Here is a 24,518-nt window from a genome sequence, read left to right as displayed (position 1 = left end):
CTATTAAAAAGTGTAAAGAATTAAAAAAAAATTTTTTTCAAAAATATCCAAAAATTGTAAAAAAAATATCAAAATTCAAATCTCCCCCCTTTCCCCAAAATAAAAAGATAATAAAAATAAATAAACATCATAGGAATTGCCGCCCGTACTATTAAAATATAAAAATATTTGTTCCACACAGCAAACGGCGAAACAGAAAAAACAAGTCGAGATGGCAGATTCACCATTTTTGTGGTCACTTCACCTTCCACAAAAAAATTGAATAAAAAGTGATCAAAACGTCCTCATACGGCTGTGTGAACGGAAAAATAAAAATGTTATGGCTCCATAAATAAACGAAAATGCAAAAACGGAAATGGTTTGGGTCCTACTATTGTGTGTGTAGGGGCAGTAATGGACTATTCTTACAGTGTTGGGGCGGGGGTTGCCAACCGTCCAGAAATTTCTGGACAGTCCGTAAAAATAACTTTTTTCCTGTGTATGTGAAAAAAAATAGATGTGTCCGGTAGGGTTGTTGCGATACCAAAATTTTGATTCGATTTCGATACCATAAAAAAGTATTGCGATACTCGATACCATTCGGTACCACGCCAAAAAAATTAAAAACCAAAGAAGCCACGTGCATTCCGCATTTTAAAAAAATGGCGAATCGCGCAGTTTGTATTTATTATTTTTTCCGTTCTGCGCAGATGAGATTTTTTTTATATTTTAATAGTTTGGACTTTTTGGACGTGGCAATATGTGATATGTTTGTTTATTTATTGTTTATATATTTTATATGTAAAATTGGGAAAGGGGATGATTTATACTTAATAATTTGGAGGTTTTTTTAAAACTTTTTTTTACAAACTATTAGCCCCCTTAGGGGTTAGCCCCCTATCAGGGTGAATAGGACCTTACACTCTCCCTGCAGCCCTGTGCATAGTACACACGGCAGCAGGGAGCTTACCATGGCAGCCAGGGCTTCAGTAGCGTCCTGGATGCCATGGTAACCAATCGGAGCCCCAGGATAACACTGCTGGGGCTCCGATCCGAAGCTGCCACTGCCACCAATGAGAAGGAAGGGAGGGGAACCTGTGGCCACTGCCACCAATGATTTTAATACTGGGGGGTTGAGGGGAGGGGCGCACTGTGCCACCAATGTTTTTAATACGGGGGGGGGGGGGCCCTCTGCGCCACCAATGATAATTTACCTTTAATACAGAAGGCGGATGCCGGCAGAGCTGCGATCAGCGGGTTAACTGCCATTGATCGCAGCTCCCTGCTGTCTATGTGATTCTGCTGCCGGCACCTGTATTTGTAATAAACATTAACTTTCATATGTGGCGCAGTGCGCCCGCCCCTCTCTCTTCTTATTTGCAGCAGCGGCACGGGGGGAGGGAGAGAGTGACTCCTTCTCCCCTGTGCTGCTGAGGGAACATGGCGCGCGCTGACAGCAGCGTGCTCCATGATCTCTTACCCTAGGCCGCGCGGTAGCGCAGCCTAGTATCGATAAATGTCAAATCCCAGTATTGTGTCAATCCCGGGACAAAAGTATCGATATTTCGATACCCGCAACAACCCTAGTGTCCGGGAATTTTTTAAGGCTGGTGGTTCTTGACTAGATTATTTTGGTGGTAATTATCATCATTTCACAGCTCAAAGTAAATGCTGATAATGAGCTCTTATCAGTATATTGAGCTATAGACACAGATTACTAATAATTAGGGATGAGCGAATCGACTTCAGATGAAACATCCGAAGTCGATTTGCATAAAACGTCGTTCTAATACTGTACGGAACAGGAGCTCTGTACAGTATTAGGCAGGGGCGTAGCTAGAAATGACTGGGCCCCATAGCAAAAAAAATGTATGCCCTCCCTCCCGGATCTCCCACCCCTGCATACCTCTCGGACCTCGCCGCCACATCCGCAGCTCCTCATGCAGTTGCGACGGTTACGCGTAGGACTGAGCACAGACAGTTGGTCACTGGCAACGCATTTGTGTCAGTGTAGTAAATGTATGAATCTAAAGTCTGTGTATTAAAGAAGATTGTTAAATTGTACAGGGGTCTGTAACACAAGAAGGCAAAAGTACATATCGTGGGGTGTGTATGTGTATTAGACAGAAGGTAGGGATATGTATCTTGTGTATTTTGGGTATTAGGGACAGTAAGGGGTATATATCTAGTGCTGATACACGTGTAGGTGAAGAGCCGCTCTGACATAATTCGTTTCTTTCATATTATAAGCTCCCCTTATATATAATTTACTTACAGTTCTGAAGACTCAGGGGTGCTGGCAGGCTTGGCCTCAGGGGTGCTGGCTGGCTTGGCCTCAGAGGTGCTGGCTGGCTTGGCCTCAGGGGTGCTGGCTGGCTTGGCCTCAGAGGTGCTGGCTGGCTTGGCCTCAGGGGTGCTGGCAGGCTTGGCCTCAGGGGTGCTGGCTGGCTTGGCCTAAGGGGTGCTGACAGGCTTGGTTGGGCAGAATGAGTGTGGGAGACTGTGAGGCCTTTTTTCTCCAAGCTGCTCCGGAAAAGAAAAAATTCATTACACCTCAGGTCAGACCACCAATCAGACCCCCAATGTTAATCAGACCTCAGCTGGCAGCCCCAATAAGATCCCCAATGTTAATAAGACCTCAATAAGACCTCAGATCACACCTCAGCTCAGACCCCAATATGAATGACCCCCAATCAGACCTCAGATAAGAGCCCCATGCCTCATAGCAGCCCCTAGTAGCCTCTCCATCAGCCCGCAGTAGCCTCTCCATCAGCGCCCAGTGCCTCTCCATCAGCGCCCAGTGCCTCTCCATCAGCGCCCAGTGCCTCTCCATCAGACCCCAGTGCCTCTCCATCAGACCCCAGTGCCTCTCCATCATCCCCCAGTACCCTCTCCATCAGCCCCCAGTACCTCTCACCAGCCCCCAGTACCATCTCCATCAGCCCCCAGTGCGCCCTCCCCAATATTAAAATCATTGGTGGGCAGTGCACCCCCCCCATATTAAAATCATTGGTGGGCAGTGCAGACCCCCCCCCCTTATTAAAATCATTGGTGGGCAGTGCGGACCCCCCCCCCCCATCATTGGTGGCAGCAGGTCCGTTCGGAGTCCCAGCAGTGTAATGCTGGGGCTCCGATCGGTTACCATGGCAGCCAGGACGCTATTGAAGCCCTGTCTGCCATGGCCAGTTACTGACTGCAGCATACTTACATGCGCTGTGGCCGCCTGGCGCTCCTTCTTCTTGTAACTCGTCACAGGTCTGTGCGGCGCATTGCTATAAGCATAAGCAATGCGCCGCATAGACCTGTGAGTTACAAGAAGGAGCGCCAGGCAGCCACAGAGCATGTAAGTATGCTGCAGTCAGTAACTGGCCATGGCAGACAGGGCTTCAATAGCGTCCTGGCTGCCATGGTAACCGATCAGAGCCCCAGCATTACACTGCTGGGACTCCGATCGGAACTGCCACTGCCACCAATGAGGGGGGGGGGGGGGGTTAAAGCTTTACTGTGGCTCTCCTGGCTTGACTTAGGGGGCCCAGTCGCAATTGCGACCGCTGCGACCCCTATAGCTACCCCAGTGGTATTAGGTATCAAGTGGTACCTTGGAACCGAACCTGAGTTCGGTAAATGGTTTTTTACAGAACAAATACATTTATGAAGTTATTGCGCGAAGTCTCCTGAGACTTTGCAAAGTAATAACTTCGGCTCATCGGAGCCAATACATTCTAATACTGCACGGCGCTCCTTCTCCGTACAGTGTTAGAACGAAGTTTTATGTGAATCAACTTCGGATGTTTCATACCAAGTCGATTCGCTCATCCCTAATTATAATAATTATTACCCATTATGGTTTTCAAATTTGTATGTAAATAATAGTGGCTGTCCGTGATTTTGGGATAAGTTGTCCAGAAAAAAAGAAAAATTCTGGTTGACCACCTGGTTGGGGAATTAAGAGGATTCTTACTATGTGTGGGGCACTATTTCCCTGTGGTGGGGGGGCAGAGGGCACTGGGCGGGTGTATAGATGGGCACTAGGCAGTTACAGGCTGACTGTGAGGACCCCCATTATGTAGTGGGCGCCATTTCTCACACTCTGGATATACGGCGCCATCAGCCTCTGCATATAGTAATACTGCAAGGAATGCTGGGGCTTGTAGTCCAACACCAGCCTCCTCTAGCGTCTGAGGTACCACAATTCCCAGCATGCCTCTGCCCGCTGAGACACAAGGAGGACTCTGCGGTGTCTAAATCCCGCGCGCTGTAAGGATAGATTATATTGCACAGTACCGGTATAGCTCCGCCCACATTTCCAAAGATATGTTCCGTCACATTGCCACAAAACCAATCACCTGCTAGCGCGATGCGTTACCCCGGCAACAGGTCTTCCCTAATTGGTTGGCATTTGCTCCAATCAGAGTTGTCAGTCCGCTGTGGAGCTGAGCAGCCATTGGTCGGGAATGAAAGGTGAAGGCGGGGCTAGAGAGATGAACCGCTGGCGGGTATATAAAGGACTTGTGTGAGGATGCAGAGGCAGAGCATTACAGATAGTACACCGCGGACATGGACTTCCTGAGGTCTCTAGGACACCCGGAGGAGATCTACAACCTGGTCAGGTTCCGGCTGGGCGGCTGTCAGGCTGTGCTGTCTAAGCAGGACCGGGTAAGAGCACAGATATAGAGGGGGCGCCGGTCTATAGGTTGTCAGCAGTGTCCTACGTGTCATCTCTGTCCTAGAGGTTGTCAGCAGTGTCCTACGTCTGATCTGTGTCCTAGAGGTTGTCAGCAGTGTCCTACGTCTGATCTCTGTCCTAGAGGTTGTCAGCAGTGTCCTACATCTTATCTGTGGCCTAGAGGTTGTCAGCAGTGTCCTACGTCTCATCTGTGTCCTAGAGGTTGTCAGCAGTGTGTACAGTGATGTGGACACCAAGTATCTGCTGCTTATTACAGGCTATAATATATTGTACTGTAGGCCCCTCATAGCGATAATCACAGCGCCTGGGGTACTGGGATGGTGGTTTGCAGACCTTAAAGTATAACTGTGTGTGTGTGTGTGTGTGTGTATATATATATATATATATATATATATATATATATATAATCATTTTTTTGTAATGTATAGAAGCAGTGATACTGACCATTTTTGTAATATGCTTTAATTACTGAAATTGTAAATTTCTATTAGAAAAATAGCTCTAAAGGGGCACTTTTTAAGCCTTAGCAACACTCCTGTCTTCTGAATACATAAGGCTACTTTCACACTAGCGGCAGCCTTCTCCGGCAGGGGAACAGCCTGCTGTATCCGCGCTACCGCTAGTGTGAAAGTAACCTAAGGGTCTATTCACACATCCGTGTGTGTTTTGCAGATCCGCAACACACGGACATCGCTGTCACTTAATAGAAAATGCCTATTCTTGTTCTATATTACATTATAATTTTTTTGGGGAACGGAATTGCGGACCTGGAAGTGCAGGTCCGCAATTCCGTGTCCGGGCAGCACATCGTGCTGCCCCATAGAAATGAATGGGTCTGCAATTCCGTTCCGCAAAATGCGGAACGAAATTGTGGACGTGTGAATGGACCCTAACAGTCAGTGTTAGCAAGTCTCCACAGATATTTCTGTAATAGAAATGTACAATTTTAGTAATTAAAGTATATTACAAAAATGATCAGTATCACTGCCCTTACCTATTACCAAAAAAAAAGAATGACAGTTACTTTAACCGCTTGATGACCTTCTGATAAAGGGTAATTTTATATTTTTTTTATTTTTTTATATTTTTTTACACTATGTGGAAAAATTGACCTGTTATCTTTATTCTCCAGTTCAGTACGGTTGCAGCAATACTACACTTGTATACATTTTTTTTTTTTTTTTTTTTTTTTTATATACTGAAAAAAAACTAACCTTTTTGAGGGGGAAAAAAATAAAAAATGTATAATCCGTATTCTGATGCCTTTAACTTTTTTTGTAGTTATGTGTACGGGGCTGTGTGAGAGCTCATTTCTTGCGGGACAATCTGTTCTTTTTAGTGATACCAATTTGAAGTGTAGCACTTTTGAATTATTATTATTATTATTATTATAATTATTATTATTATTATTATTATTATTCACTTTTACTTATCCAAGCTATTCAGAATTATATTATTTTTTTTATTTTTTTTCCTGTGACACATTGTACTTCATGATAGTCATACATTTGAGTGAATATATTTTACCTTTTTTTATTTATGAAAAAATCCAAAAAAATTAAACATTCACAATTTTCAAAATAAAAATGTTTCTGCTTTTAAAACAGAAAGTGGTGCCTCATAAAATATTTATTACTTAACATTCCCCATATGTCTACTTTGTTGGCATCATTTTGTAAATGTAATATTTTTATTTTTTTTATTTTTTTTTAGGACGTTAAAGTTTAGAAGCAAATTTAGAAATTTTTAAGAATTTCCAAAACCCACTTTTTAACCTCTTCAGGACACATGACGTACCGGTACGTCATGTGTATTTCCGTTCACCGGCGGGCGGTGATCGGAACGAGGCGCCTGCTCAAATCATTGAGAAGGCACCTTGGCTAAATGCGCGGGGGGGACCCCCTGTATTACTCATACAGCCAATGTATTCCAATACAGAAATATTGGAATGCATTGTAAAGGGATTAGACCCCCCAAAAGTTCAAGTCCCAAAGTGGGACAAAAATTGAAAAAGTAAAGTTTCAAGTAAAAATAAACAAACTTCATTTTCCCCAAATAAAGTTAAAAAAAAGTATACATATTAGGTATCGCTGCGTCCGTATCAACCGGCTCTATAAAAATATCACATGACCTAACCCCTCAGATGAACACCATAAAAAATAAAAATTGTGCTAAATAAACCCTTTTTTTTTTTTTTTTTTGTCACCCTACATCACAAAAAGTGTAATAGCAAGCGATCAGTCATATACACCCCAAAATGGTGCCAATCAAACCGTCATCTCATCCCGCAAAAATCATACCCTACCCAAGGTAATCGCCCAAAAACTGAAAAAAGTATGGCTCTCAGACTATGGAAACACTAAAACATGATTTATTTTTATTTTTTTTGTTTAAAAAAATAGATCATTGTGTAAAACTTGCATAAATAAAAAGTATACATATTGGGTATCGCTGCATCAGTGACAACCTGGTCTATAAAAATATCACATGATCTAACCTGTCAGATGAATGTTGTAAATAACAAAAAATAAAAACGGTGCCAAAACAGTTATTTCTTGTTACCTTGCCTCACAAAAAGAGTAATATAGAGCAACCAAAAAGCAGCAGAAAAGGAACGCCATATGGTTTTTGCTGGACTGGGTTTTAGATGCCATGTCCCATTTGAAGCCCCCCTGATGCACCCTTACAGCAGAAACTCCCAAAAAGTGACCCCATTTGGGAAACTAGGTGATAAGGTGCCAGTTTTATTGATACCATTTTTGGGTATATATATATATATATATATATATATATATATATATATATATATATATATATATATATATATATATATATATATATATATATATATTTTTTCTCTTTTTTTTTTTTTTTGATCATTCATTATTACACTTTATGGGGCATAGTGACCAAAAAATTGTTCATTTTGGCACAGTTTATTTTTACAGCGATCATGTGAGCTTTTTATAGAGCACATCATTACGGACGTGGTAATATCGAATATGTATACTTCTTTATTTAGGTTTTACACAATAATAGCATTTTTGAAACCAAAAAATGTTTGTCTCACGATTACATTTTTTTTTATTTTTTTGACCAATTGTCTTGGGTAGAATCTCATTTTTTGTGGGATGAGGGGACAGTTTGATTGGTGCTATTTTGGGGGTCATACTCCTATTTAATCGCTTTATGTTGCAATTTTTGTGATGTAAGGTGACAAAAAATGGCTTTTTTTTTTTTGTGCTCACCTGAGGGGTTAGGTAATGTGATATTTTTAGAGCTTGTTACGGACGTGGCGATGATGTGTTTTTTTTCTGTCCCACTCTGGGACTTCAACTTTTGAGGGTCTGATTCCCCGCTGCAATGATTTACTATACATCTGTATTTTAATGCATTGCCTGTTAGTGTATGACACTATTCACTAAGTCATACACTAACAGGTTGCCTGAGGCTGGGTCTCCCGGGCACCCGTAGAAGATAGGTCCAGATGCTGTGGAAGGCATTGGGCAGCCTCTGCACGGGATCAGGCTGCCTTGTCATGCATCAGGTCCCCGCCACAGCAGCGCGGGGACTTGATGCGCTCCTTTACCCGCAGCAAACCACTACTATGTCGCAGTCAGCGCTGACCGCAGCATAGAAGGGGGTTAATCCGCTGGCATGCCGGCAGATACAGCAGGTGCCCGGCTACCAGGGACTGCCGGACACCTGCAGTGATCAGGCGCGCACCGCTCAGGTGCCCGCCCAATCACCATGACTTACTACTACGTCCAAATGCAGGAAGTCACTGACTTCCATGACGTAATAGTACGTCATATGTCGGGAAGGGGTTAAGGAAAGGGGGGTGATTTGAACTTTTTTTTTATTTTTTGTCACCTTGGGTGACAATGACTGGCAATTATTAGTTGCCCATAGTGTTCATTGATGACTATCTGGACCCATTCACTTCAATGGGGCTGTGTGTTGCATGAAAATCGCAGCTTGCTCTATATTCTGCTTTTTTTCACGCGACGCAGGTCCCATAGAAATGAAGGAGGCTGCTTGAAAATCACAAGCAAGTGTGGATGCAGTGGTTTTTTTTTTTTTTTTTTTTTTTCCCTCCCCTCACGCATGGTTACTAGGAGGTGATAGGGATGAGCAATCCCGCACCCAATTAAAGTAAATTCACTATTTTCCCTTATAATATGGTTATAAGGAAAAATAATAGCATTAATAATACAGAATGCTTAGTAAAATGTTGATTGAGGGGTTAAAAAATAGAATTTAAAGCATTCTTTAATACAGAATGCTAAGTATAATGTCAATTGAGGGTTAAAAAAACAAAAAAAAAACATAACTCTCCTCATCCACTTGATCGCGCAGCCGCCATCTTCTTTCAGTACCTGCAAAAGAACCTTTGACGTAATCGCGCTCACCACATGGTGAGCGCGGTGATGTCCGCGCAGGTCCTATCTTCATTCAGCAGGATCTGTGCTGACGTCACCACGTGGTGAGCGCGATTATGTAATCGGAGGTCCTTTTTTGCAGATGCTGAAAGAGACTATGCCGGCTGCGTGATCAAGTGGATGAGGTGAGTTATGGTTTTTTTATTTTTAACCCTCAATTAACATTATACTTGGCATTCTTTAATACAGAATGCTATTTTTTTTTTTCCCCCATTATAATCTACAGAACACCGAACTTCTGTGAAGAAGTCTGGGTACCACATTCAGTTCTTTTCTCACGCGCGTGCAAAACGCATTGCACTCGTGCAGAAAAAACTGAACATCGGAGCGCAATCGCATTTCAAAACTAACTGCAATTGCGTACCTACTCGCGTGGGTTTCCCGCAATGTACCCTGAACGCATCCGGCCCTCACCCGTGATACCCGTGTGAAGGGGGCCTTAGGGTATTTTTATATGGAGTATTTTGGTGCTTTCAATGGGTAATCCGCATGTTCAACCCCACAAAAGCCACACTGCGGAATAAAGACGGGTCCTGTCCCTTTTTGACGCAGCATTCCTATTGAAAAAGGGTAATGTTCTCTAAATAATATGTAATCCCATGAGCCTCCTGCGGTGTGTGGTGCTGTGAATATTATGTGTCCTGGCAGGATCGTCCCCGTATAACGTGGCATCGTGCTGCTGGGAATATACGTTTCAGTGGAGACGGCTGCTCATTTGTGTTATTACATGAAAAAAGATCCTAATGAGGTAAGTGGGCCCCATAGGTACAACAGCCGCCCGCTAACGAGCGCGTAAACTGACTTTATTGAATTCCCATTAAAAAATGAACCGTGCGGTTCAGACTTGTCCAGATAATACTGTACCCGCCGTGCAGTGTTTATAACCATGGGTTCCATGCTGTGCACACAGTCACGCGTATCACATGCAGCATCCCGGATCTGTCAATGTTTATACTGCTCTGATAAACAGTTTTCTGTTTATGAAAACAAGCAAGGATCTGTAATGAAGGAGATTCCCAACTTGTTTTCACAAATCAAAATTAACATGAGTTTGTTATTTGCGCTGAGTTGAAGACGAGAGGGATGCAATCGTATACAAAATATAGATATATTTTTAATAAAAATCTGTGCAAAATAATAAAATATAAGATTGGTGACATACAAAGAATAAGGATCAATTGAAAAACATGGGTAACTTGGAACATATAAATGCAACCAATACAAGAACTTTTTAAATGAAATGGGTAGCTGATCAATGGCCCACAAAGTAAGTAGCCAAAGGCTCAGAGTTGACGCTTGACTTCTCCCAGCCAACAGATGGTCATAAAGCCAAGTTTAACAGCGCGTGAGCAAAATTTGTCCCTTAGGCATAAGCCAACATTAGATTCAAAGTAATGATAAACTTCCACCAATTTAATATATCCGACCAGACCATTGACTAGAACTTTAAATTGGTTTTCTGGAGATTTATACAAATGTAAATATCAAATGTATATATTTACCTCCCAAGACTGAAAGGTATAATTTGTACTGCAGTTGAAATGATCTCAAATCAGTCTAAACCAGAGATGCTCAACCTGCGGCCCTCCAGCCGTTGTAAAACTACAATTCCCATCATGCCTGGCTGTAGGATGATGGCTGTAGTCTGTCTGGGCATACTGGGAGTTGTAGTTTTGCAACATCTGGAGGGCTGCAGGTTGGGCATCCCTGGTCTAGACCCTACAAGAGCGACATGGTCTATACTTTATATAATCTCATTCAATATACTGAGATTCCAACCAGGGCCATACAGAAATCCATTCCATAGTTTCAACACAACACAAATGAATTAATTTGAACCACACCTGGGAACCTATATAAACTGGCTATAGTCATGAGAAAAATGACCACTGAGGACTAACTCCGAAACGCGTATGGTAAGTGCTAAATAATTCTCATGAAGTAAGCAACAAATTTGAAAACTGAAGCGCTTCAGGTAATTAACAGGGAGAGGGTATCGGTGACGCGATCTACAAGTGGAACGCCGAAAAATCATACACTGAGTGAAAACCTGGTCTTGCGCTAAACCAACTATATGCACAAGTTAACCACCAGAGAGTCACTGTACCGGCACACCCGCACCTAGCCACCGAGGATCCCACCAAGTCCCACGTGAGATGCATACCGCTGAACACGTCTCTGGAGGCCAGACCACTGCCTGCAAAAAATTCAAGCTACACATGGGACGCCACGATACATGCAGCTAGCCGGCAAATCCAGCGAAACAGTAAGTAAGCTAACGCTGAACTTCTATACAAACAGCGATATCTAAGTACCATACATTATACTATAGACTACCTCAAAAGCAATTTGTTCTCTTATGGTGTGTACAATTGAGCACAAAAAAAAATACTATCTGCATAAAAGAAACGCATGTTTCAATTGGCCAGGTTGGTGAAACAGACAAACTTCGCTATTTATATCGTCACCCTATTGGGATTTATGTACGTCAAGGACCTATAGAGACTACATTTCTATTTTATTTTTATCTACATATGTTATCTGTATTTTAGATTATACAATTTTAGATGAGATGTTCAATAAATTTACATTGTTAAATACCAACTCAATGTGTGCCCTACATCTATTTTTCAACATTTGTAACTTTTTGAAGATTGGGTGGATCTTTTTAGCAGGCGCACCCATACTATGTTAGGTGAGCCATTTCCAAGAACCTTAACGTTAGATGTTCTCAATTGCTTACTATAAAGATAGAAATGTATACTTTACCAGCAAATTAAAATTTAGCTGTCTGAAAGAAGTCAGCGGTCACAGTTCAGAAGCAAGGGATGGTCAGGTCTCTCTAGTTCTGTCTCCTCCATCCACCGCCTTGTCGACCCATACTATCTTTTATCTTTAACCCTTCCCCCTGAAGGTGGGCTTGGTCTGGTCTTCTACGTGACTAATGACATCATAGTGCATCGATGCACTAGGTATCTTACTCACCTCCACCACCACAAGGAGACACTAGTGTTCCATGTAAAATTTTGGGTAATTACATTTAATTTTTCATTCTAATATTTTCTAAAGATCTGTATAATGAAATCTGAGGTAGACAGATTTTTAGATTTTCCTAAACTTGCATTATCAATAGCTGATTGTATGTCAGTGTTTTTTGATCTGTTAAGGACTTATGCAAATTGTGCCAACCAGTCTGCAAAAAGGTGAGACACTCCGCATTCTCAGAGGAAACTCAACTTAGCACTGGCCTGCTACTTACAAGCCATATTGGCATACTAATGAAGACCTGGAAGGGGGCACTAAGAATGCAGGGCAACTCCAGACATGGTGGCTGCTAACCCAGCAGGTGGTCTAAGCCATTCAGTAGGTGGATGAAATAATATCAGAAGCCAAAACTCTGACCTCATAACACCGACATCCTCAGAACCCTAGTAATTGTGTTCAGCCTGACATGGGCTTCGGGGAGAGTCTAGACACACCATTCTGGACACGAGGCATTTCTCGGTATTCAGGATCTGGCCTTTTGGAAATCATAACCCGATCATATTTGGTGTCTATGACCGGGGTGACTCGGATTATGGGATCTTGCCTGTACCTGCAGTCCCTGTCATACGGCGAGAAATTGCAGTGATTCATATTACCACATCGGTCAGACGTTTAGGAATGTGGGACAAAAACCTGAATAATATCAGATGTTCCAGAAGGCCGGACCGAAAGGAGGGAGGTTCCATCACAGCCCACCCCTCTGCTGAGGGGGGTAGAAATGGGGGGTTGGGAACAGTTAATTGTCAGCCATTTTAGGGATCCACATTGGAGTGATTGCCCGTATCCTCAACTGTCCCCACAGCTGGAATATAACTGCTGCATCTCGGTAAGCCAGTATTCTGTATTTTATCTGTTTACTGCATTGTTATGGATGTATATTTATCTTTCATTTGACACTTTTTCTTTTTGTATTGCACTTTTGTGTATTAAATTTTAAAAAATTGCTAAGTTCCTTCCTTGTTGTCTTATAGAACTTGCTCTTTCGACGGGAATAACGTTACCGGTAGTGTTTCAGAGGATGTTAGGTCCCATATAGATAACTAGTGTTAATTTGGGGTTGAGAGAATATGTGAGTATAGGCCCCTATTGCCTTATAGTATAGGTGGTGGCAGCAATTGCGATAGAAAATATTGGGGTGTTAGAATCTGGGAGAGTAAGTTAGCATAATTCAATCATCTAGAACAGGTAGGTGGGCATTTGTGGTAAATTGATGAGCTCACTAGTATAATTCATCCCCGTGACGTGACCACAATCTAGTAGAAAGATGACCTTTGACCTAAGCTCTGGACAAAGCCCTAAATATGGGGAAAAAGGATATTAATGGATACCGACTGTCAGACATATAGTCTGCTTTTAGATATACTACTTTAATACCATCTACCAAAGCACTTAATCTTTCTCCACATACTTAAAAAAATATTAGGCAATTAGTTCCAAACATTAACTTTTTACACATTGGTATATCCCAACTAAAATTATATATATAGTCAATGTGTATATACTCAAACAATATATAATGAATATAGTTTGGATATGTTGAAAGTACAGGTTTTATATTTTACCTCCAATTAATCAAAAAATAAGCATATAGATGTTGCATATAATCCCATTATTGCCACTATTATCACTACAATGAATAGTAAAGTTACATCAGGCAACTTTTAAATAAACCCCTTTTCTATTCATTGGGAAAGGAAAAACCATTCATTAGAACATTCCATTCCTGGCTCATTATCTTTTGTAGAGGCCTGAACTATCTTTATGGTACCTGTCTGACTCCCCCACAATTTACGATATGAGTGTTTGTTTATTCCTGACTCTTTCCTCTAGGTCTTTGTCCAAACAGCAAAAACTCTCCTTGACCTTCTATCAAGCAGACAAAATGGCTACCATAATGCCCGGATACCAATCTGTGAATTAATATGTATAGGCCTTTAACAGATTTCTTTCTGCCCAATATTTCTGACAGATCCCTTGTCTCTATCTTATATCACATGCTAGCTAAAATGAGCAGAAATCAGTGCTACCGTCCACCAGACATGTTTCACTGCTGAGGCAGTGTCATCAGGGGAAGCAGGATAATGGCTCGGGGCCAGCGTCAGCACCCGGTATATTTGGGCAAGTGCAGGGGCCCACTGCACTGTGGCGTGCCAAGGGGGGCGGTCCAGCTCTGAGTGGTCCCAGGCCGGCTGCTATGACACTACCATCAATACAGATGGCAGCGCTCATTGCTTGAGTGCAGGGGAGCCGGTGGTCCTTTCACTAACCGCAGCTCCTTCTCTCCTCCCGGCCCAGCGATGCCGTCATGATGTGTGTCTCACTGCTGCAACGGGCCGAAGGGGAGAGAGGTTAGTGAATGAAAGGACTGCTGGCTCCTCTGCGCTCCAGCAATGATGGGTGTGTGAGGGGGCCACTGTGGGGTCATTGTACTGTGTGAGGGCACCATTCCTGAGCTCAATTTTCTGCATGTACTTTCTCCCATTTACTTCTCTGGCAATTTGTATTTGAAAAAGGTCATGTTTGGCCGAAACCTCACTTGAATGTGAAGATGCCTTATGAATAAAGATTGAATTCTGCATACCATCGGAGTGCTGTTTATATCTACTACTTATATTGGGCTGGGAAGCCATAACAACTAGCACCTAAGACAGAGTAGACAAGAGTGCCGTGCCATTTCTACACCATTATCTAATAAAGCATGCCCACTACATATAGGGTAGGGCTCCTACGTGGTGGGCCACTTATTATGTAATACATTGGAACCGCCATTCGTTTCAATCAGCCCTTAAGGACTCTCCTCTTCACCCTTCCTGTTAGTCTGCATGACCTGTACCTGCCTATTAGGATTAAAAGGGTTTTCTAAGACTTAAATACTGATCATCTATTCTGTGGATAGGTCTTCAATATCTTATTGTGGGGGTACGACACCCAGGACCCCTGCCCGATCAGCTCCTGTGAGCACCGCTGTCTTCTCCCTGCTCACCAAGCACAGCGCCGTACACAGTATAGTGGCCGTGCTTGGTATCGCGTTCAGCCCCATTCTCTTCTATGGGGCTGAGCTGTGCCTAGGCCACGTGAGCGATTAACGTGATGTCACATGACTGAGGCAAAGCTGAGAGAAGGGCACTACTTGAGTGCCGGTGCCTTCTCAAACATCGGCAGGGGTCCTGGGTGTCGGACCACCACAATCAGTTTCTGATAACCTATCTAGAGGATGGGTCATTAGTATTTAAACGTCTCTTAATGGCCACATGTTGCTTGTGCTACGGTGAGCAGCCTGCGTGACCCAAAGTGTTACCATGCCCTGCATCAATACCAGCAGTGTTCCTCAACGCCAGTCCTCGGGGCCCACCTTCTGGTCATGATTTGAGAATATCCCACAGAATAAATACCTGTGGGAAGTCCTGATGCATTAACACTAATTAATTATATCAAGGGCTGCAGCTAACTATTTGAATAACTTAAAATCGACAACTAATTGATTAATCGGGGGAAAAAAACACCAAAATGACAATAAAAGGGGTTTATATGATTTTACTTGAAAAATTATGTTCAAAGGCCATATTAAGACAAGTTTAGGAGTTGCATAATTATTAAAATTTTGCATTACAATGTAAAGACAAATTATGGGGGATGATCTGTGGATGGCGCTATATAGCATACGATGCTATATAGTGTCATCCATAGATCCCGCCTCCCCAGTTATCGAATATTATCAATAACTTTGATTAATCGTTGCAGCCCTAATTATATCACTTGCTCAATACTAAGGACATTCCAAAAACTTGATCCTGAGGACTGGAATTGAAGAACACTGGTCTATAGGATGTCATTGATTGGCAATTGCTAAGGGAGCTGGCAGCAGCAGATCTTGATTTGTGCGCCCAAGTGCATTAAGCGTGGCAGAGCCTTCCTCCGACATCCATTAATAACTTCAATGATAGCATGCCAAGGTGTGTAAGTGTGTGTATTTCTGCATGTAGAGCTTCTCCATACTGAATAAATCGAGATGTTTTGAATTTTTTGTTACAATTTTTTTTGCATTTACATATCATTAGCATGTCTATTGATCCTGTGATTTCCATAATTTCATGACTTTTCTTTGTGTTGCAGTTTCAATGTTGAGGACTGTAATGTGTAAGGCATGTAAATTTTGTGTTTACAGTAAAAGAGTTTACAAATCCAGTCTGAAAAATATAAAATCTGACCATTTTTAATAATTTCTGTGTGTTCTCTTAATAGGGGGTTAAAGAGACCAGAACTAAGCCTAAATTCCTCAAGTGTGCAACTTCTGCAAACAAAATTTGGGAAAATTGCAAAAAGAAATTACCGTATTTTTCGCCCTATAGGACGCACCGGCCCATAAGACGCACCTAGGTTTTTGGGGAGGAAAATAAGAAAAAAAATATTTTTAACCGAAAGGTGTGCTGTGGGTTTGGAACTAATGGTGGTCTGTGGATGGCACTATTACTGGGGATCTGTGGATGACTGACACTGTTATGGGGGGGGATCAGTGGATGACTGACACTGTTATGGGGGATCAGTGGATGACGGACACTGTTATGGGGGGGGATCTGTGGATGACTGACACTGTTATGGGGGGGGATCTGTGGATGACTGACACTGTTATGGGGGGGATCTGTGGATGACACTGGTACAGGGGGATCTGTGGATGGCACGGTTATATACCGTATGTGCCATCCACAGACCCCCCAGCCCATAACAGTGCCATTCACAGATCACCCCCCCCCCCTGTAACAGTGCCATCCACAGATCGCGATCCGAATCCCCATCCCCTGCCGCCGCCGTACAAATATAAGATGTCACATTGAATTAATAGATATTAAACATGCCCCCCAACTCCTATTACTACCTCACATCCTACGGTAATCGCTTCTGTAAAATTCAGGCCGGGCGGCCGGCGCGTCTCACTGACGTCACTTGCCTGCGCCGCCTACTTCATTCATAAAGTAGGCGGCGCAGGCACGTGACACGAGTTACGCTGCCGCCCGCCCGGCCTGAATTCTACAGAAGGATTAGGATGTAAGGTAGTAATAGCAGTTGGGGGGCATGTTTAATATCTATTACTTGAATTTGAGATCTTATACCGGAGCGGCGGGGCGGTGCTATACTACACTGACTGCACCGCCCCGGCGCTATTGCCGGCCCCCAGCTCCTCCCAGTCCCTCCCCCGAGTCCCCGCTCTGCCCATACATCGCAGCTTGCGATGTAAAACTGGCAGCATTCGCCCCATAAGACGCAGGCGCATTTCTCCCCCATTTTGGGGGAAGAAAAAGTGCGTCTTATGGGGCGAAAAATACGGTATGCAAAGTTTGCATTTCTAACCTTATTAAAGAAGAGCAACTATCATGGAAGATTTTAAATCTTTGATCCACAAAGACGTTAAATTCTCCCTAGCCTCCTTGAGGGGTCCCAGTCTAAGGGCTCACTCACATGAACGTGTGCTGCCCGTTGCCATATTGCGGACCCACAATACATGGGCACCGTTCCGTGTGCATTCCGCATCACGGATGCGAACCCATTCACTTCAATGGGTCCGCAAATCCGGAGATACTGAACACTATGGAAGCACTACAGAGTGCTTTCTGGGGTTCCGTTCTGTGCCTCCGCACCGCAAAAAGATAGCGCATGTTCTATCTTTTTGCAGAACGGAGGGATCGTGGACCCATTCAAGTGAATGGGTCCACGATCCCCATATGGCTGGGCCACAGTCGGTGCCCGTGCATTGTGGACCTTGCGGTTGTGTGAACGAACCCAAGTGTTATACCTCCTAAATGCCCCAGGCTGTCCGACCCCCCCCCCCCCCCCCCCCCCCCCCTCCCCCCAATCTTCCCCAGAGCCGGAGGAGATGGAAAGGAAGCTTCCACCTCCAATAATTGATGATGAAAAGTATTTCTCTATGGATGAAATGGACAAATTAAGTCATAAGATCAACAATGGAAATTGAGGAGGTTCAAGATGAAATGTTTGAGGGATTACGTGCTAAAAACTTGCTAATGTGTTCAGGAATATGGATTAATATTTACTGTCATCCATGTCCTCACACCCACTATTTGCTGAAAGATGGCAGAGTAAATCAAGCTCCACAAGGAGGGCCCTGCTTCAAATCCGCAGCCAGATAGCAGAAAACGTCTAGCAGGCCACATTTGATTACATTTCACACCTACAGTCAGACAGCGTGGATCCTGCAGGAAAACCCCCAGCAGGAGGTATCAGCCCTTGCCAGGATCAATGATACCTCCCAGACATGTTGGCACCTACATTTCATAAGGAATTATGAATCGCCCGGCCATCGCAGGCGCAAACCGGATACATATTTGTGGCCACGATGAACATACCCATGGTCTTTGTTTACGGAGGGGATGCCATGGAAGGAAGATGGCCATATCTCCCCACAGAAACCAACTAACGGTGCCATGTTTGGACTCTAGTTGTAGCCGGAAGCCAGGCGGATCTATTGTGCCCGGAACCATCTTCCTGCGACATTCTGGTCTGGGGCTATGAGCCCTAAGTGGTTTTATGGGTCATTTGCTGCCAGCACCAGAGTAGGATGGGGTGTACCCTACCCATAGGCGGGGAGGGGAGTGGCTGGCTACAAGTCATTAAGCCCATGCAAGCCAGCGGGCGGTGTGTTTTTCTGAAAGGGGTCACATTGTGCAAATGTGTTTGGAGAGACCTGGAAACCGCTGACATCACCCTCCCCCCCCCCCCCCCCCCACGTCACTGTAGCTAAGGACTATTCCACCATCCTAGAACTCATCACTTCCCAAAGGACTCATATACAATTGCAAGAAAACGTATGTGAACCCTTTGGAATGATATGGATTTCTGCACAAATTGGTCATAAAATGTGATCTGATCTTCATCTAAGTCACAACAATAGACAATCACAGTCTGCTTAAACGAATAACACACAAAGAATTAAATGTTGCCATGTTTTTATTGAACACACCATGTAAACATTCGCAGTGCACTTGGAAAAAGTATGTGAACCCTTGGATTTAATAACTGGTTAAACCTCCTTTGGCAGCAATAACTTCAACCAAACTTTTCCTGTAGTTGCAGATCAGATGTGCACAATGGTCAGGAGTAATTCTTGACCATTCCTCTTTGCAGAACTGTTTCAGTTCAGCAATATTCTTGGGATGTCTGGTGTGAACCGCTTTCTTGAGGCCATGCCACAGCTCTCAATTGGGTTGAGGTCAGGACTCTGACTGGGCCACTCCAGAAGGTGTGTGTTTTTTTTTTTTTTTTTTTTTTTTGACAGCAGTGGCTTCCTCTGTGGTATCCTCCCATGAAATCCATTCTTGTTTAGTGTTTTACGTATCGTAGATTCGCTAACAGGGATGTTGGCATATGCCAGAGACTTTTGTAAGTCTTTAGCTGACACTCTAGGATTCTTCTTCACCTCATTGAGCAGTCTGCGCTGTGCTCTTGCAGTCATCTTTACAGGACGGCCACCCCTAGGGAGAGTAGCAGCAGTGCTGAACTTTCTCCATTTATAGACAATTTGTCTGGACTGATGAACAGCAAGGCTTTTGGAGATACTTTTATAACCCTTTCCAGCTTTTATGCAAGTCAACAATTCTTAATCGTAGGTCTTCTGAGATCTCTTTTGTGCGAGGCATCATTCACATCAGGCAATTCTTGTTGTGAAAAGCAAACCCAGAACTGGTGTGTGTGTGTGTGTGTGTGTGTGTGTGTGTGTGTGTTTGTTTTATTTTTTTTGTTTTTTTCTTGCAGGGCAGTTGTAACCAACAACTCCAATCTCATCCCACTGATTGGACTCCAGTTGGCTGACTCCTCACTCCAATTGGCTCTTGGAGATGTCATTAATGTAGGGGTTCACATACTTTTTCCACCTGCACTGTGAATGTTTACATGGTAACATTTAATTCTTTGTGTTATTAGTTTAAGCAGACTGTGATTGTCCATTGTTGTGACTTAGATGAAGATCAGATTTTATGACCAATTTGTGCAGAAATCCATATCATTCCAAAGGGTTCACATACCTTTTCTTGCAACTGTATCTGGTAAACTGACTTATCGTTCTTCTTAACGCTGTTGTACCTAGATCACCTGTATCTGTAACCTCAAACCACTGTATATATTCTCCATGTATTGTGTTATATCTAGTGTGCCCTTAAGGCGATTAAACATATAATTTAATCTTGTATCTCGATCACGAATCCCCACGTCCGTGTTTTGGCCTAGTTATAAGCTACCCCAGGTTGGTTTCTCACCCTATATAATCCCGTTAGCGGACCGGGCTTATATCAAACGAGAAGCTAGTGGCAGTTACCCGAGCTGAGGCAGCGCTGTTTTTACTGCGGCAGTGAAAAGGCTCTCTCAGCTTGTTGCCTCTCTGTGCCAGCGTGGACAGGAGGTGTCTGTGTAAACTGTACCAAGCTGACCTTACCTGCTCCTCTGGAGGGCGTAACGTCACGCTTTGGTAACCCGTGACCATACCGCGTCTTGTGAGCTCGACGTAGGTGACGTCAGACGGGCACGAGTCGTGGTATTCGTCACAGTTCCCAATTAATGAAGATGTAAATGATATGATTCTGGATGAATGGCTAGACCCTGAAAAGAGATCGGGGGTATCCAGGGAGTTCAGGAATAGACCTTTATTTGATCATTCCAAATCTAAAATCTTTGAAGTGCCAAAGATCGATGTACAGGTGGTAAAGACATCCTTACCATTTGAGTTCTCTTCCAAGTTATGCGATCCTATGGAAAGAAAAATTGATTGTTTTACTGAGGAAGGCCTGTGATGCATCTATGTTTGGCATGAAAACAAATATAGCCGCCACTTCAGTAGCTAGAGCCATGCACTTCTGGTTAAACAAGCTTGATAACCATTTAAGAAATAAGACACCCAGGGATGAAATGATTGAATCCATCTCTCTCCTAAAATGAGCTATGGCATTTCTTGTGGGCTCCTCAGCTGAGTCAGGCGATAAAACATCAAAAGCAAAATTATGTTCAATAGCTTTTTTTTTTTTTTTTTTTTTTTTTTTAGTTGAATTGTTTTTGGTCCAGTACTTGACAAAAGTGTAGAAAAAGCGGCTGACAAAAAGAGGGGGTTTCAAGAAGAGAAGGAAACGAGGAAACAGCCTTTCCAGGGAGATGGAGTTGAGAGGTTTCCTCCTCAACCTACAAAATATGCCGACAATCAATGAGTAGGAGAAAGGCTGAAGAGGTTTTTACCAGCATAGGAATCCACAACATCAAACTCCTGGGCTTTAGACCTCATAAACTGGGGACTACAGAATACAATTCTCTTCAGCCCCTCCAAAGGAATTTCAGATTACATCCTACAGTACAGGAATTCAGTCAAAGATCTGCCAGGGAGTGTAGAAGCTACCATGGGCATTAGAGGTTTTTCCCTAAAATGGACATGGGATATAGCATATGCCTTCCCACCTTTTCCATTAATTCCACGTGTCATCCAAAAAGTTATACAATATCCGGTAACTTTTTATATCTTCTGGACAGGGAAGAATCCATAGTGTTATATCTTATGGACAGGGAAGAATCCATGGATCTTCTTTTGCCATCTACTTCAGGAGTGAAAAGCAACGTCTCTTTGGCCAGTAAGGTATGATCATACCTTACTGGCCAAAGAGACGTTGCTTTTCACTCCTGAAGAAGATGGCAAAAGATCCATGGATTCTTCCCTGTCCAGAAGATATAACACTCCAGGAGTCGATTAGTCACCCTAATCCGTAGATATTCAGGTAGACAACCTGTATCTTGAAAGCAACATCTTAAAACAACGGGCAATTTCTACTCTGAAAGCTATCAGGAAGAAGGTTGCATCAGCCATATACCTTTTTTAAAATCTGGAGAGATTTAGCAGTTGGACAGGGGACAAATTTCCTTACAGATTTGGACCAGTTAGGCCCCTTTCACACAAGCGTGATGGATTTGGTCCAGATGCTTTCAGGGAAACTCGCACCATTTTGAAAGCAAGTTCAGTCAGTTTTGTCTGCGATTGCGTTCAGTTTTTTCCGCGTGGGTGCAATGCGTTTTTCACACGCGTGATTAAAAAAAAAAAAAAAACTGAAGGTTTACAAACAACATCTCTTAGCAACCATTAGTGAAAAACGCATCGCATCCGCACTTGCTTCCGGATGCAATGCATTTTTCACTGAAGCCCCATCCACTTCTATAGGGCCAGGGCTGCGTGAAAAACGCTGAATATAGAACATGTTGCAGAACTGATGCGTGAAAAAAAAAAAATGCTCATGTACGCAGACCCATTGAAATGAATGGGTCAGGATTCAGTGTGGGTGCTATGCGTTCACATCACGCATTACACCCGCGCTGAAAACTCGCTCGTGTTTAAGATGCCTTATACAAAGAATCTTAGATTTTCTACAACAAGGACTAGACCTAGGTTTAAAACCCAGCACTCACAGTACAGATGTCAGCACTGAGTGGGTCATTTATGATCAGAAATATGCCTATATTTAGGTGTATTTCTGGCGCAGTTTGCGTCACAAAGGTTTTTGCGCTGCAATCTGCGACATCCCCGCTCACGATGCGCGCGGGGACAGGCTTGCAGACCATGTTTTGGTCAGGGATTTCGAACGGTGATTGTAAGGCCAAACCAGGAGTGGAGCCTCCAGACATAAGAAATAAGGTAAAGATCTTCACCTGTCCTGTGTTTAGAGCGGCACCTGGTTTTGCCTCAAAATCACTGATGGAAATTGCTGATCAAAACACAGATGTATGAATGAGGCATTAGGTGTAGAAAATGGTCTAGATGTAAGACAGTTAGGAAGCTCTCTAACATTTAGAAGCGGCAGTGGATCCACCGAAGTTATGTAGAGGCTGGTGTCTCTACATAACTCTGACAGTTCCACTGCCGGCTGTAGGGGATATTAAGAATTAATAAATGACCCCCTGAGTGTTTTCTATGACTTTCCTGTCCTGCTGGAATTAAAGCTCATTCTACTAGGGCAATAGCCTCCTCCTAATCAGAAAAAGCTGTAGCCTCTCTAGATCAGATCTGCAAAGCAGCAGCATGGCCCAGCCGGAGTTCATTGGTGAAACATTATAGACTTAAAGGCTATGTACACCTTCGGAGGCAAATTTTTCATAATATTTTTTTTAATTAAAAATATTGAGCCGTTCTGTCACAAAGGGGTTAACTGTCCAGCTGTGTGAATCATACTTTTTTACTTTCACTTTGTGTTGGTCATCTAATAACCCTTATCTCTAATTTACTGAGAGGTGATAAATACTTATTTAATCCACATTCCTATCAGTAAGATAAGAACTGAGCTATAATGAGTTTTTATAATATGTGAGAGCAGAGATAAGGAGCCCGTCAGAGCTGGCTGACCGAGCATGAAGAATATTCACATCCCTCTAAGAGCATTTGTGCCCTGTACAGAAAAAAGGGCTCCATATTTGTAATAAAGACCGATTTAAAAATAAATAAATAGATTTTTAGCAGAAAATGAGTACAGTGCAATCATAAAAAAAAAAGATTGCCCCCCCAGAGGTGTACATAGCCTTTAATCTTTCTGTTTCCACGGACCTGGCATTTGGTCGGAAAGTGCTGCAAGCAGTAGCCCCCTCGATTGGTAATCGGTTAGTTATCTATGTAGTGTATGCCGTCATGTGGATGGAAATGGAAAACCGGAATTAGACTTACCGGTAATTCTGTTTTCTTGAATCCACCATGACGACACTTGTATATCCCTCCCACAAAAAATAAAAATGTATAGGTATGAAGTGAATACTCATCGGACAAGGTAAGATCACTACAGTAATTTGGAAAACACTGATGGGAGGGGGCAATTTAAACTTTCTCTGTTCCTGCTCCTACAGAGGTCAAGGGTCAATCTCTCTATATATGCTGTCATGGTGGATCCAAGGAAACAGAATTACCGGTAAGTCTAATTCTGTGTTTTGTTTTTTAGCGATTTAAAACATCTTGCTTTTGGATTCATACAATTTTTTTCAGTGACTATCTTCCAGCTGAGAGGATGTGATTTTTGACATTTAAGCGCCTCTTTATATATAGATTTATTTTCCCCGATGTCCTCTTGCACTGATAGGAGAGGCCGGTCGAATAGGATATTTCATTGTGATTTCTTATTTTATTAACGATGCAGCGGGAGAGCAGCAGCAGGGTGAGAACGCCGAAAGCGCGCACAGATGGCCCGCACTTTCTGCATCAGCTCTGACATATTGGGGTAATTTTTCTGGAATTTCTGCACCACCAAATTTAGCACATGCACCAGGCAAGGGATGTGCGTCAAACTGGCTAGGCCCAGAGCTGCTACGAGATTTCGCCCATTATCGCACACCACCAGCCGGGCTTGAGG

General features: G+C 43.2%; 1 protein-coding gene across 1 annotated transcript in view; it reads left to right on the top strand.

Moving 5' to 3' along the window:
* The first annotated feature begins 4,513 nt into the window (after positions 1–4,513).
* The window catches only part of LOC122944549 (squalene synthase-like), a 68,888-nt gene continuing 48,883 nt past the window's right edge, over positions 4,514–24,518 (top strand). Inside the window, exon 1 of the mRNA XM_044302950.1 lies at positions 4,514–4,635. Coding sequence (XP_044158885.1) covers positions 4,537–4,635 — 99 coding nt within the window. The 5' untranslated portion in view covers positions 4,514–4,536. The remainder of the gene's footprint in view (positions 4,636–24,518) is intronic.

The sequence above is a fragment of the Bufo gargarizans genome, chromosome 8, assembly GCF_014858855.1.
Source record: "Bufo gargarizans isolate SCDJY-AF-19 chromosome 8, ASM1485885v1, whole genome shotgun sequence".
NCBI lineage: Eukaryota > Metazoa > Chordata > Amphibia > Anura > Bufonidae > Bufo > Bufo gargarizans.
This window is presented reverse-complemented; position numbering and strand designations above follow the sequence as displayed.